We start from the raw sequence: 12,585 nt of genomic DNA, 5'->3' as shown, positions 1-12,585 counted from the left end.
ATGAAGTATAAAGTGCAGGGAAAATGCACTTATGTTAAGAGCATACCATTATGGCATGTTCATCATACATCGCATGCATTATATCGAATTTGCCCGTCCAAAGGAATATGAACATGATGAATCCTGTTTTTGTCATTTCTTTACGATTTTGTTAATTTGAGGAAGCTGTAGAAGATTGTATGTTGCCCTTTAGGGATGTCTTTTGGTTTCATATTGTTGTTGGAATGCTGTCTCTGTGATATACACAAATTCCTTATTTGACATCTACATAACACGTATACAATCAAACATCAAAATTACATTTAGAGTTATGAAACTCATGTCAGGTTGAATATAAAACGGAAGGTCAAAGCTATGACGAATATGGTTTGGTCGTTATTTGCACCATAAATATTTTTGGGGCCCTTTATAACTTGCTGTTCGGTGTTAGCCATGGCTCTGTGTTAAAGACCGTACTTTGACCTATAATAGTTTACTTTTACAAACTGTGACTAAGATGGACAGTTGTCTCATTGGCACTCATACCACATCTTTTTATATCTATGTATTGAATAATAGACACAAGTCAGCTTAGCGAATTTTACAGGAGGGTTCCCTCTCAACTTAGAAAACTGTAAGACGCCTTTTTTTATTCTTTCAAGGCTTGCAAACTTCCTTCAAAGGAGATGGTATTGAATTCAAAAATAAAAAAAAAGTGTTATTAATCTACCAAATAACACCCTTCAGTTTCTTCAGATGTTCATAAGACATTTGCCTGTTGGACAATAGTATATATTTATTTGACTTTTGTCTAACTTATTTATATTAGAGCTTTAAAAGTTGTGCAAAACAGAAAACCTACCAAAAACAGTCTCATGTTAATATATTTTTTGATAATTTGATATTTCAGTAGAAATGAGCAAAAGCCTTACTCAAGCAGATAGTTTGCTACAAAATGTTCTTTCAAAGATATTAAACTGTATACAATATTTTTCGGAGTAAATTTCTTTGTTGTAATTATTTTTTATCAAAAAACTATGCGTGAAATGCAAATTTTGTTCAAATGCGTAAATTTAGGCATGTTTATGATGTCCTAATGATATTACAAATAAAGTGTCCAGATTAAAACAACAGACTAATTTAGCAATAAACTTAACATAGTTTTGAAAGGCTTGAATGCGTTTATTGTTTTTGCAATTTTAGGAACCAAATTATGTCTCATTGTTATACCTTCTCCTGTGGGAAAAATTATAAACTTTAGAATTGGTTATTATTGGGTGAAAGTCTTAAAATTCAATTTATTTCTCTTTGACGATTTTTAACATCTCTGACCTACATGGTACCCTACCCTATATCTAGCCAATAATTTCTGATTAGGGAAGTTTGTCTTTATATAGTTTCTACATCTTTGTGTCCTTTTACCATTTTTAAAAGTTTCATAAAGTAAAGCAATATGGACCATTATATTTTGCAATGTAAATATCGCCCACAAATATCGTATGCCTAGAAAAAATATTCACTTCCAAAACTCTATCTTCAAGATTGCCGATGAGAAATACTATGTTGACGGATTCAGATTTTTTATTCAAGCTGAGTAATGCACTATAGCAGAAAAGGAATATTACTACATAAATTGTGCACATCATTATTTATTCTTTACTTTGGAATAGACTGAAGCTTTTTATTAGTGTTTTCTTGTCATTTGTAATTTCAAGAAATACCAATTTTTTTTTACAAATAACCAGAAATGAATTATTCTTATTTCTAATTCTTATTTTTTTTAATCTGACAAGAATATACGAAAATATAGTTTTAGGAAGTATTAGATATCCTGCATGACATATTTATAGTAATCTGTTAGCATTGAATAAGTTTGTTTAAAAAAAAACCACTATCTTAGATATTTTTTATTTCATGATATCAAAAAAACGAAAGTATTTCAACAGGATATAGAAAATAATCAGCTACTGAAAATAAATAGATATATCTAACTTATATTTGACATCAAAAAGACAGATTGTGAAGAAAAAAAAAATCAAAATGTTAACTCAATCACTGTCACTTCTTCCTTTCTTTTATTAAAAAAAATTGCAGAGCATCTATTTGCAAAATTCCACGTGGATAAAGCATGTTCGTATATAATCCTTCACCCGAATACAATAAGACATGTATATGTCAATATAATAACTTCCTAGATTAAGGGTCAATATAAGTTCAATTTGATAATTTGAAAAAAAGATATAGACTTCCTAGAGGCAAAACGTGTCATTAGTTTCTCGTTTGAATTGTTTTACATTGTCATTTTGGGGCCTTTTATAGCTGACTATGCGGTATAGGCTTTGCTCATAGTTGAAGGCCGTATGGTGACATATAGTTCTTAATTTCTGTGTCATTTTGGTCTCTTGTGGAGATTTGTCTAATTTGCAATCATACCACATCCTCGTTTTGTTATACAATAAGATATGTACATGAATTTAAAATATGATGTAACAATCGCACTTTGAAACACATCATTTTTGCCAAGGAGTACAAATGAAACATTAATTAACATGCATAAATACTTTACTTTGCTACTTTAAAACTATGATAAATATATTGTTCAGAGTCTTTAATACACGAACACAAGAACCTTGGGATGCGAATAAAAGCAATATATGGGATAAGCGTCATTTTAAAATATACCGAACCCAACGCCAACTAAAATTAAGACGAAATTTATAGTTCAAAATATGGTCTTTAACTATAGATACTTGACTTTTTGTCAAGTTTTAAATCTTCCCCTGTTACCCATGTTTATTTTCCTGACATGCATGTCATTTATTAATGATTTAAATGCAAAGCAACAACCTGAATTAAGCAGAATTATGATCTCTTTTTTTCACTGATTGACCACATTAAAGGACTATGAGGCGGAAACAGGATTTTGAGACCCCACAAACAAGGCAACGTTTGGAGCGAGACATGTTTTAAGCCTAAGATTCACCATATATATATGTAAACCCTAATAAGGATTGGGGGCTCTCCCTTGAGGATAATAGCATACCTATTATCTAAACTGCTTATACCATTTTTGTTTTTTTTAAATTTCAGTCTACCTTTGTACGCATAAATACAATAAATCAATACAAGAACTTTATACCTAATATATAACGACGATGTTTGATTAAATTTTCATAAGATGGCATAATAACAAGTATACTCATTTCATGTAATAAAATGGTAAACTATTCCTTTCAGGAGAACAGTATCAATGAAGCACCAGTTTGTACCCATGTATTTGAAACTTATGTAATGACAATTTCTGATACAACAGCTATTGGATCAACGATTGGAACATTGGACTGTACCGACCCTGATCATGGCAATGTTACATACCAAATAGCAATTACTGATAATATACAAAATATACAGTCATTGGAAAAAAGTGAGTTCCCACTCAAAAAAAATGTCCCACCATTCAAATAAAATCGATATTTTTCAAACAAATATGCACTGGGTACGTTTATAACAAATATAAAATTTGATCAAATGAATTATTGTTTTTACCATCAAGAAGTAGACATGTCTGTGCTTTGCTATATACATGTTAAATGTTTAAATTTCACTGTTAAGTTTAATGAAATCTACTATAAAAAAAAGTAAATATTTACAATCAACAGAAGGTTTATTTTTTTTTGCAATATTTTTTTTGAAAGTTTAACAGTCACCACTGCAAACATTTAAAAAAAATCAAATGTATTCTATCAATGCAGCATACTAGAAAGAAGAGAAGGATAAAAAATGAAACTTTCTTTCAATTCAGCAAACTTTATTTCAGATACGTTTAGTGTAAATTCAGATACGGGTGATTTCAAGCTGAAACAAACTCCAACTTTAGAGTATTACGACTTTGCTGTTATAGTGTCAGATACTGATGGACAAAATACTACAATCAATGTTCAAGTGTTCGTCAATGGTAAGTAAAACTCGTTAGATTATAGCATTGTACAAGACAGACAATTAAACTTGAGGTGTAATCATACAGAAAATTCTTGGCTGTGTTATTTTCTTCTAGTTACCTACTCCAAATCCGATTTGCTCATTGTTGAAGGCCCAACGGTTACCTTTAGTTGTTAACTTATGTGTCATTTTGGTCTGTGATGCAGAGTTGTCTCAATGGCAATCATATCATTTCTTCTTATTTTCGTATTAACCTTGTTTAACGGAAACCTCAGATATACATTGTACATTGGACAAGATTTCTTGCTAGGTTTTTATGGACGTTTGGTTACACTTTTACTTTCGAAAAGTCTATATCAAAAGAGCGGGTTTCTATGCAAACATATTTTTACCATTGATGCTCCAATTGCAGAATTCCGATGCGGCTAAGGGTACGAATAAAACTTATCAGCATCAATTTAATCTTATTCTATGCATGAGCTATGTTTTAATAAAGTGGTCTGTATTGTATTTGAACTGTATAATCTTGACATTTGAAACGTGTTATTGTTAATTTTTGTTCCATTTATTCGCAGATTTTCCACCTGAATGTAATGTTCTGGAAGGATCCGGTACGGTACAAGACAACTTCGATTCATGTTATAGCACAATAATAAAATGTGAAGACCCGCAAGGTGGCTTTGTGAACTATACATCAACCTCTGAACTATTTGATCTGTATAGGAATGCCAATGGTAGACTTGACCTTTGCCCTGCCATGGACCTTCACATTAAATCTGGAATTTACGAGGTAAAATGTAATACTTATTTACAGTTCATATTAGTTTATATGAGATATAGATCAGATCACCACTTTGTATTTATTTATCACATTAGAGAACATAAACACAAATAGTATCCCTGTCAAGTTTTACTATGGTAGACATAATCTCAATCATAGTATACAAACAAAACCAGTTATCCTTCTCAAAAGAGACAGAACAATAGTTAAGACAAAATAATTATTAAAACATGAAAATGAAACAAACGAAAAAGACACGTACGGTTGCCCATAATTGATTACATCTTCTTCATTTGAACTTTTGTGGATAGTTGTCTTACTAGCAATTAAAACAGATCTCTTCGGTTATCTAATAGGGATACATGGTAGTCATATTATAACGATTCCATACACACCTTTTCTATTAGACAGATTTGTTCAAATATTTGAAAAGGCTCTCGTCGAGATATAGACTTTTTGTGCTGATGCAGCGTAAGGCAATCTTTCATGTCAGTTAAAGGTACAGATAGGCGCAGTCCTAACCTGTACAGCATATGCCATTGAGTGATCAAATTCCCCGAATACAGCAGTTCTAATTACTTTTCTGACTAACGTTGTCAGTTTTATATTTTTTTGTCATTTCAATAATTTTTAAGTTTATTTTTTTCCACAGATCATAATATACGCTAATAATGAAATAGGAATGATAGCGTTAGTATTTACAATGACAATCCTGGATGTCAATAATCCACCATACTTTGATGATATCCGTGATTTTAATCTGTTAGAGAAATCACGCCCAGGAACATTGCTGGATGTTATAACAGCAAAAGATCCGGATACTCTACCGGGATATAATACATTAAAATACACAATAGGTATAGTATTTAACGGGACTAGTAAATATTTCACTGAACTTATTTACATGCATCTTAAAATTCGAACTTTTCATATTAAGGTTAAAAGTATCAATTTGAAAATTACAAGTAAGAAAAGGTTTGCTCTTGTTTGCAGTTTTTGCCAAAATATAGTCGAATTATAACATCCTTGTTTTTGGAGATATTTAAAAAATTTAAAAGTATAATTTACTTGCATCATGCAACCCATAAAACAAACTATTTATTTGACTGGCGTTGCACATATATATTTGTAAATCTTTTAAATAGTAAAAAGAAAATTTAAAATCATATGATTTATAAATTCTCTGCATGGAATTGTTAAAGAATAACAAAACAAACGATAAAACTAAAGAATTACTATGATATATTTTAGTTGAACAAACGGTAAACAGTACATTTACTTTGGACCAAGACACTGGAGTATTACGTTTAGGAAATACACCACTGAACGTATCGGATGTATCTATGCACATCTTATCTTTGATGGTAAGTTGAATTTGCCAAAAACGAGGAAAAACACATATCATTAGCCTGTAAAATGACCGATAGAAATCATACAAATTCCATATGGACGACGATGCTTGAACATAAATTTGTTATTGTTTTGTTATGAAATATAACTGAGTGAAAACGCCGTCATTAGATATTTAGATTAGTACAAGCGAAGTAATTTAAAAGAAAAATAGTTGCAACTCACTGTAAACGTTTCATACGTTTTAATTTCAAATGTCCACACAAAGTCATTCAAATACGTCATTGTAACCACCCATGCTTTCTATTTGGTTTGGTTTAGAATTACAACTTATGATACCGCTATTCATATACAAACAACTTTAACAATTCGGAATTTTTATCTTATGTCAAAATTAGGAACAGCACTTTATCTTTCATAACTTGAATATCAATTTTCATAAAATTAATGATAACTTTCATCTTGCATTCAATGCTTGCATGTTGTATAATAAATTTTTGTATAAAAAGCAACTTTAAAATATAAAAAGTGCTACCACTTCTTCGGAGTTAGAAAATGAATAATTAAAAAAAACCACTTACACCAATTAAAAAATGCATTTTTTTCCCTAATTGAAACAGTTTTATACTCATAGTATTTATCACTGACAATTTTTTCTTTAAGGTAACAGATAATGGAGGTCTTTCAGGTTATGGCACGGTCAACGTAACTGTTATTGATGAAAATGATCCTCCTGTCTGTTTACGATCACAAGAAATCCTTAATGCTGAAGTGAGCCGATATGCATCTGTTGGAACAATTGTCACCAGCCTTGTTTGCTGGGACTATGACATTGAACCAGATTATAGTACTATTGTATATACTATCATTGACAACAGTGAAGGTATACACATTTATGTCATTACTTTCCTGTGTATAAGATGGCGTTTACATTCGTTTCGTTTTGCCTTTGCGAATTTTAAATAAATGTCAAAACATTGAGTGTTTTTTATATAATAGAAAGAAAAGGATGCGATGTGGTATCATCTATTACATATGAACTTTGAACTTTGATATGATTTTTTTAAATGGATAAAATTTTTATTCAACGAAAGTAAGTTAATTTAAGTGTTTTCATTGGTAAATTAAGAACAATCGATATTGCCTACAGATAATATACCGTCATATTTGCAGGTATTGTTGACAAATATATCAAGTAGTGTCTCGTTTATACAATCTATAAAAGAGAAAAAGTGCGTGCAGTGTGTAGCATTATACTGATATATCCAACAAAATAATTCACATTCTATATAGATCTTACGTTCTTGCGGTACGGTTCTTTGTTAGAAAATAATACATAGTTTTACTTCCAATGCCATATACACTTTACTTACATTTCAGGACTAGTTTCCATTGACCAAAATGGCAATATTATGACTACCAATGAGATTCCTGCAACAACTGAAAGTTTCAATGTTAAAGTTCGTGTATCAGATTTGATTATGACAAAAACTGGCGACTTTAACGATAGTACCATTTTAGAAATACAAATAAGTGTACATGGTAAGTATTTATACATATGGGTCTGTTGTTACAACAGAGATTCAAACTAAAAGATAAAAGTCTCTGTATTCGAACATAATTCGATAAATGTCCATCAATGCACACATGGTAACGTTTTTGTAATAAAATCACCTTTACTTATTAGAAAGCACATGTCAAATATAAACAGCAATGTTTCTATTTTAGTGCAGTTCCATATTCCATGCTTGTTTTCTATGTTGTTGTAATTTTTAAAACGAAAGAAGTACAAGCTAAAGCCAGGTTTGCATAGCAAACCGTATGATCTATATTGACGCAAAATAACCCCAACCCCAACAACAACCAAAGACTTGTCAAATTATTTAATCAAGAATACTTGCCTTCACAATCTTTACAGCTTAATTATCCATTTATTTGTTTTTTTAGTTCCAGAGAAACCATCAATTGTAGTTTCAATTAGAATGCCAAATGAAACATTTGATGTCCAGTTACTTGATTCTCAATCTGAAAGATACCAAAACCTTAGTGCCAAAGTCATAAACAGTGTAAGTTTATCATAAATGGAAAATTTATTTTGAGTTAAATTTCATATCTTTATCTTACATTTTTATTAGTGAAAGATTTAAACATGACAACAAACCGACTTAAAAATATTTTTTCTGAATAACTGCATTATTGGTAATTATGAATCGATTTTACAACAAACTATTTAGAAAAAAAATGGAAAACCAATTTTGCATTACAATTTTTGGTTTCCGAGTAGTATCTGCATGATTTTGCGATGAATAGAAACAAATGTACATATACCGGTAATTTATTTTTACTCTATCTATGTCATCCAACATTTCCTCTATCAAGAATATAGTTTAATCAATCTAAAACACCAAATATTCATTGATAAAAGGATATTTCCACAGTAAATTTGCGTACTAAATGTTGAACGAATAAAACCACATGAAATTATAATGGTTTTCATATATCTTTAACCATACATATATCGGAACAATAACTTACAATGAATGCATTTCTCTGATTGCAGGTAGAATCTATTCTAAACCAGTCCTCTGCCAATGTTCTTTCCGTGACTGTTGTCAGTTTTAGGTAAGCTAACAATTTTGTTGACTTGTTGCTCTAAGACACTATAAAAGAATTATAATTATTTGACTTCCATGATGATACATTGTTTCCTTGCCGAATAACTCATCCAACGAAATTTAGAAATTTACTGTGCGTAAAAATCAAAATAAATAAATTAAAATTAATAATCAAGTTGTTTTATATGCAACATTTAACGCAGTCTGTCCTTTTCATTTTTAGCCATGGCGTTGTCAGTTTGTTTCAGATTTATGAGTTTGACTGTCCCTTTGGTATCTTTCGTCCCTCTCTTTTAACGTAAATATCAAAACCGACACATTTCTAACTTGAAAAATACTATTTTTTTTTATATTATATCTTTCAGAAACGGAAGTGTAATTGTCGATACTGCAATTGTTGTAAACGAAACGAGTTCGCTATCAGTGGTGAACATTACTCTTTGGGACATTATTGCAACGGGAAATCTGGGCGGAATAATAGTTGATTCCTCATATTTTGAAGCTAAAGTAGGAGGTGAGTATATATCAAAAAAAGATTAAAATCTTTAAAAAAACAGATTGTATACATGAAATTTAGTGTTGTCCAATGGAATATCTTTACCTAATCGGTTACTCGGATAATTTGTCGACGATTAACCGGTATGAAACTGATGGATTTTAAACAACATCTGCGGTACTTTATGCATGGTATATGATACCATGTATCGAAGGTTATCGTCAAATCAGTTCTGATATCGTTCTGTATTGTCCATGTTTGTATGTTTCTTGTATGACCAGTATATATACACTAAATTTGAAATTCACAATTTCTGAATCAGCATTTTGTTTAGAATAAAACCTTTGATGTGGTAACATAGCATTTGTACATTTACGTCTACGCAACATTAAGTTAAAGTGAAATGATAAACTGAATTGGTAACTCTGTTAATAAGTGTTCCCTTTACTTTGGTTTGCCCAAGATGGCAGACAAGATGTCTTTGTGTAATTTCTAAATGAAATAAGTCACTTTGTTTTCATAAGAGGCTAAGCTATTTAGTTATTATCCATAATTTACCTTTCCAGACGGATATATTGTTATCACAGACATAAGCAGCACTGGCAGCTACCATGAAGATAATGATGTCAAGTTCACATGTGGCGCAAGTGCAATAGGAAGCACTGGCACAGTGACGGCGACATGGAAGCTTAATAATGCAGTGATTAACCCGACAGCTAGATCCAGATGGAAGACACAAACACTACCAGAAGACCCATTGTATCCAGAGAGGAAGGAGTACACTTTAACGGTCAATCCAATGAAAAAAAGAGATTCAGGTACAAAGTTTTATACGAAATCATGAAGGAAAAAGTAAGATAAGAAAAAAGTCCGATGAAAATTCAAAACAGAAAGTCCCTAATCAAATGTCAAAATCAAAAGCTCAAACACATCAAACGAATAAAAAGAAATTCAGGTACAACGTTTTGTAAGAAATCAGAATGAACAGATTATGGAAGTTTATCTTAATATATCGATCCCATTTCTGCAAATTCTGGCTGTGCATCGTCAACAACCTTTACAGTATTATCATCATAACAAATTTGAATCAATTCATTCGATTCGAAAAAGGTTTACAGAAAAACAGAAATAATCTTAAACCGGGTTTATTAGATATTGTTATCCAACAAGGAAATAAACATCCCGAAAATAAAAATATAACTTATAAAATATAATGCGTCACAAAACAGTATGTGTTTTTACATGTATTAATAAAGTATGTTTTATCTTAATAGGAATACTTTCCTGTCTAGTAAGTGATGGTTCCTTGAAGTCTGAACAGAAAATAAATATAGCTGTAATTGGAAAACCTGAGGTATCAGTATCTCCCATGACAACTGTAGTAAACACGGGAGACTCTACAACTGTAAATTGCGAGGTTAAAGAATCATACTCAGTACCAGTACTTATAGTATGGTATAGAAATGGTATTGTGTTCACCTCTAATCAAGGTTAGTTGACACTGAATTCTATCATTTAGAACCATGCACACACTTTACATTAAAGTAAAAATGTTCTAATTCTAAAAAGTGTTTACACAATTGTATAATTAAAAATTCCGGTAAACTTTAAATTTCATTTATGTTTCTTAAGGCTAAACATATTATAACTTTGTGACCTGATCATGTTGAACATTATTTGTTAACAGGAATATAGCTCACTTATTTGAGAGAAAAAAAAATATGGAAACGATATTCACCTTCTCTTTTGCAGATGAAATTATTGTAGGGAATGGTTCCGTCAGTACACTTGAAGTCATTAATATCAAAGAATCCATTAATTATGGCTGCAAAGGAATAAATGTTGCTGGAGAAGGAATGGTTGTCACTTCAAATATCATTGTAGTAGATTCAACCGGTATGTACATGTCTAACGTAAATTATTCAATTAAATATTCATTTAATCAAAATAGCTGTATATACATTTGCATCATGTGAATTTCGTTTATCTTTGCAGTTATTGTTGGTTTCTAACTTGTAGAAATATACCCAAAGCTTTTCACACTCGTGATAAAACCGTTTCGTTATATTATGTGAGACATTGTCCTTTCACAATGCCAATAGTACAAAACAATTAAAAATATATTAGATATCCAAAGTGGACAATAAACAATCAAACACGTTTGCAGTTTTTTATAGTTCGTTTCCATGCATGTTGCATTGTCGTTTGTTTTTTGTTTGTTTTTTGTTGCATGTTTCTGTTCTTTCGTTGTTTTCCTTTTATATTTTATGTGTTTCCATCAGTTTTAGTTTGTTACCCGGATTTGTTATCTCTCAATCGATATATGACTTTTGAACAGCGGTATACTACTGTTGTCTTTATCTACGACTGTCATACAAATTCGGAGTTGTAGTTAGTTATAACATAAAACCATGTATAACTTACATTTTCTTTGTAAAATTTCTGTACCAGAGTATTGTAGTTGTGTTTCTCTCGTTTTGACAGTTTGATTGTGTCAGTTTTTATGGAATTTAATTAAACATAGAGATCGGTTTCTTTTTTATACTTTATTTTTACTAAGAAAAACAAAACTTGTACAATTCGAACTCTATCAAAGATCAGTGTTGAAACCAGATGGTTAAAAAAGGATGAGCAGTTCTCATTAACTTTTGCATCCGTAGTGGTCATGGTGGTACTCCTGATAAAATTAGTTAACGCCACTAATCCGGTGATTAAGCATTTCTAGCATTTGGGTGTAACTTGATAGTTGGTCATTAAAAGAAATAAGTTATAATTGTGAATGATTGGCATGTGCATTGATTGTCTTGTTGTTTTACCAATCATGAAGTAAGCAAACTTCATTCACATGACAGCGAATCGTCCTATTTAAGCTGATTATAATTTATGTTCTAGTACACGCACAAATTTATTTCATTGAATATTTGTAGTAAGATGTATCTTCTGTTTTCACGTTGAATAGTTGTTTCCGAACAATTAAACATATTACAAGTAATCTTGCATTTGTCTTTTAAATTGTGGGCATGTGTGTGACTACACAATTGAGATATGTTTAAAGTATATTCCTTGATATTTTCAGGAACAACTATTTATTGTCCTGAAAATACTGATAATTATGGCACATTTTGGAACAGGACAGTATCTGATACTGTTGTTGTACAACCATGCAGTGGTAATTTCACAGGTAAGGATAAAACAAAGGCTACATTTCTGATTACTGATAAATTTGAGAAGACCACCTTTGTATTTAGATTACCTTTTGATAATTTTTTTTATTAAACTCAAATCAAAGTTAGTATCTGATACGGTTGTTGTACTACCATGCAGTGGTAATTTCACAGGAAAGGATAAACAAGGCTACATTTCTGATTACTGATAAATTTGAGAAGACCGCCTATGTATTTAGATAACCTTTTGTTAATTTTTAT

General features: G+C 30.8%; 1 protein-coding gene across 1 annotated transcript in view; it reads left to right on the top strand.

Moving 5' to 3' along the window:
* Window positions 1-5,381: 5,381 nt before the first annotated feature.
* Window positions 5,382-12,585, top strand: part of LOC139492721 (adhesion G protein-coupled receptor L2-like) — a 29,257-nt gene continuing 22,053 nt past the window's right edge. Inside the window, exons 1-11 of the mRNA XM_071280874.1 lie at window positions 5,382-5,556; window positions 5,951-6,063; window positions 6,713-6,932; window positions 7,430-7,591; window positions 7,997-8,115; window positions 8,610-8,671; window positions 9,030-9,178; window positions 9,727-9,978; window positions 10,435-10,650; window positions 10,913-11,056; window positions 12,237-12,341. Coding sequence (XP_071136975.1) covers window positions 5,382-5,556; window positions 5,951-6,063; window positions 6,713-6,932; window positions 7,430-7,591; window positions 7,997-8,115; window positions 8,610-8,671; window positions 9,030-9,178; window positions 9,727-9,978; window positions 10,435-10,650; window positions 10,913-11,056; window positions 12,237-12,341 — 1,717 coding nt within the window. The remainder of the gene's footprint in view (window positions 5,557-5,950; window positions 6,064-6,712; window positions 6,933-7,429; window positions 7,592-7,996; window positions 8,116-8,609; window positions 8,672-9,029; window positions 9,179-9,726; window positions 9,979-10,434; window positions 10,651-10,912; window positions 11,057-12,236; window positions 12,342-12,585) is intronic.

The sequence above is a fragment of the Mytilus edulis genome, chromosome 10 (genome assembly GCF_963676685.1).
Source record: "Mytilus edulis chromosome 10, xbMytEdul2.2, whole genome shotgun sequence".
Taxonomy (NCBI): domain Eukaryota; kingdom Metazoa; phylum Mollusca; class Bivalvia; order Mytilida; family Mytilidae; genus Mytilus; species Mytilus edulis.
Note: the sequence above shows the minus strand (reverse complement) of the source record. Positions and strands in the feature narration are given on the sequence as shown.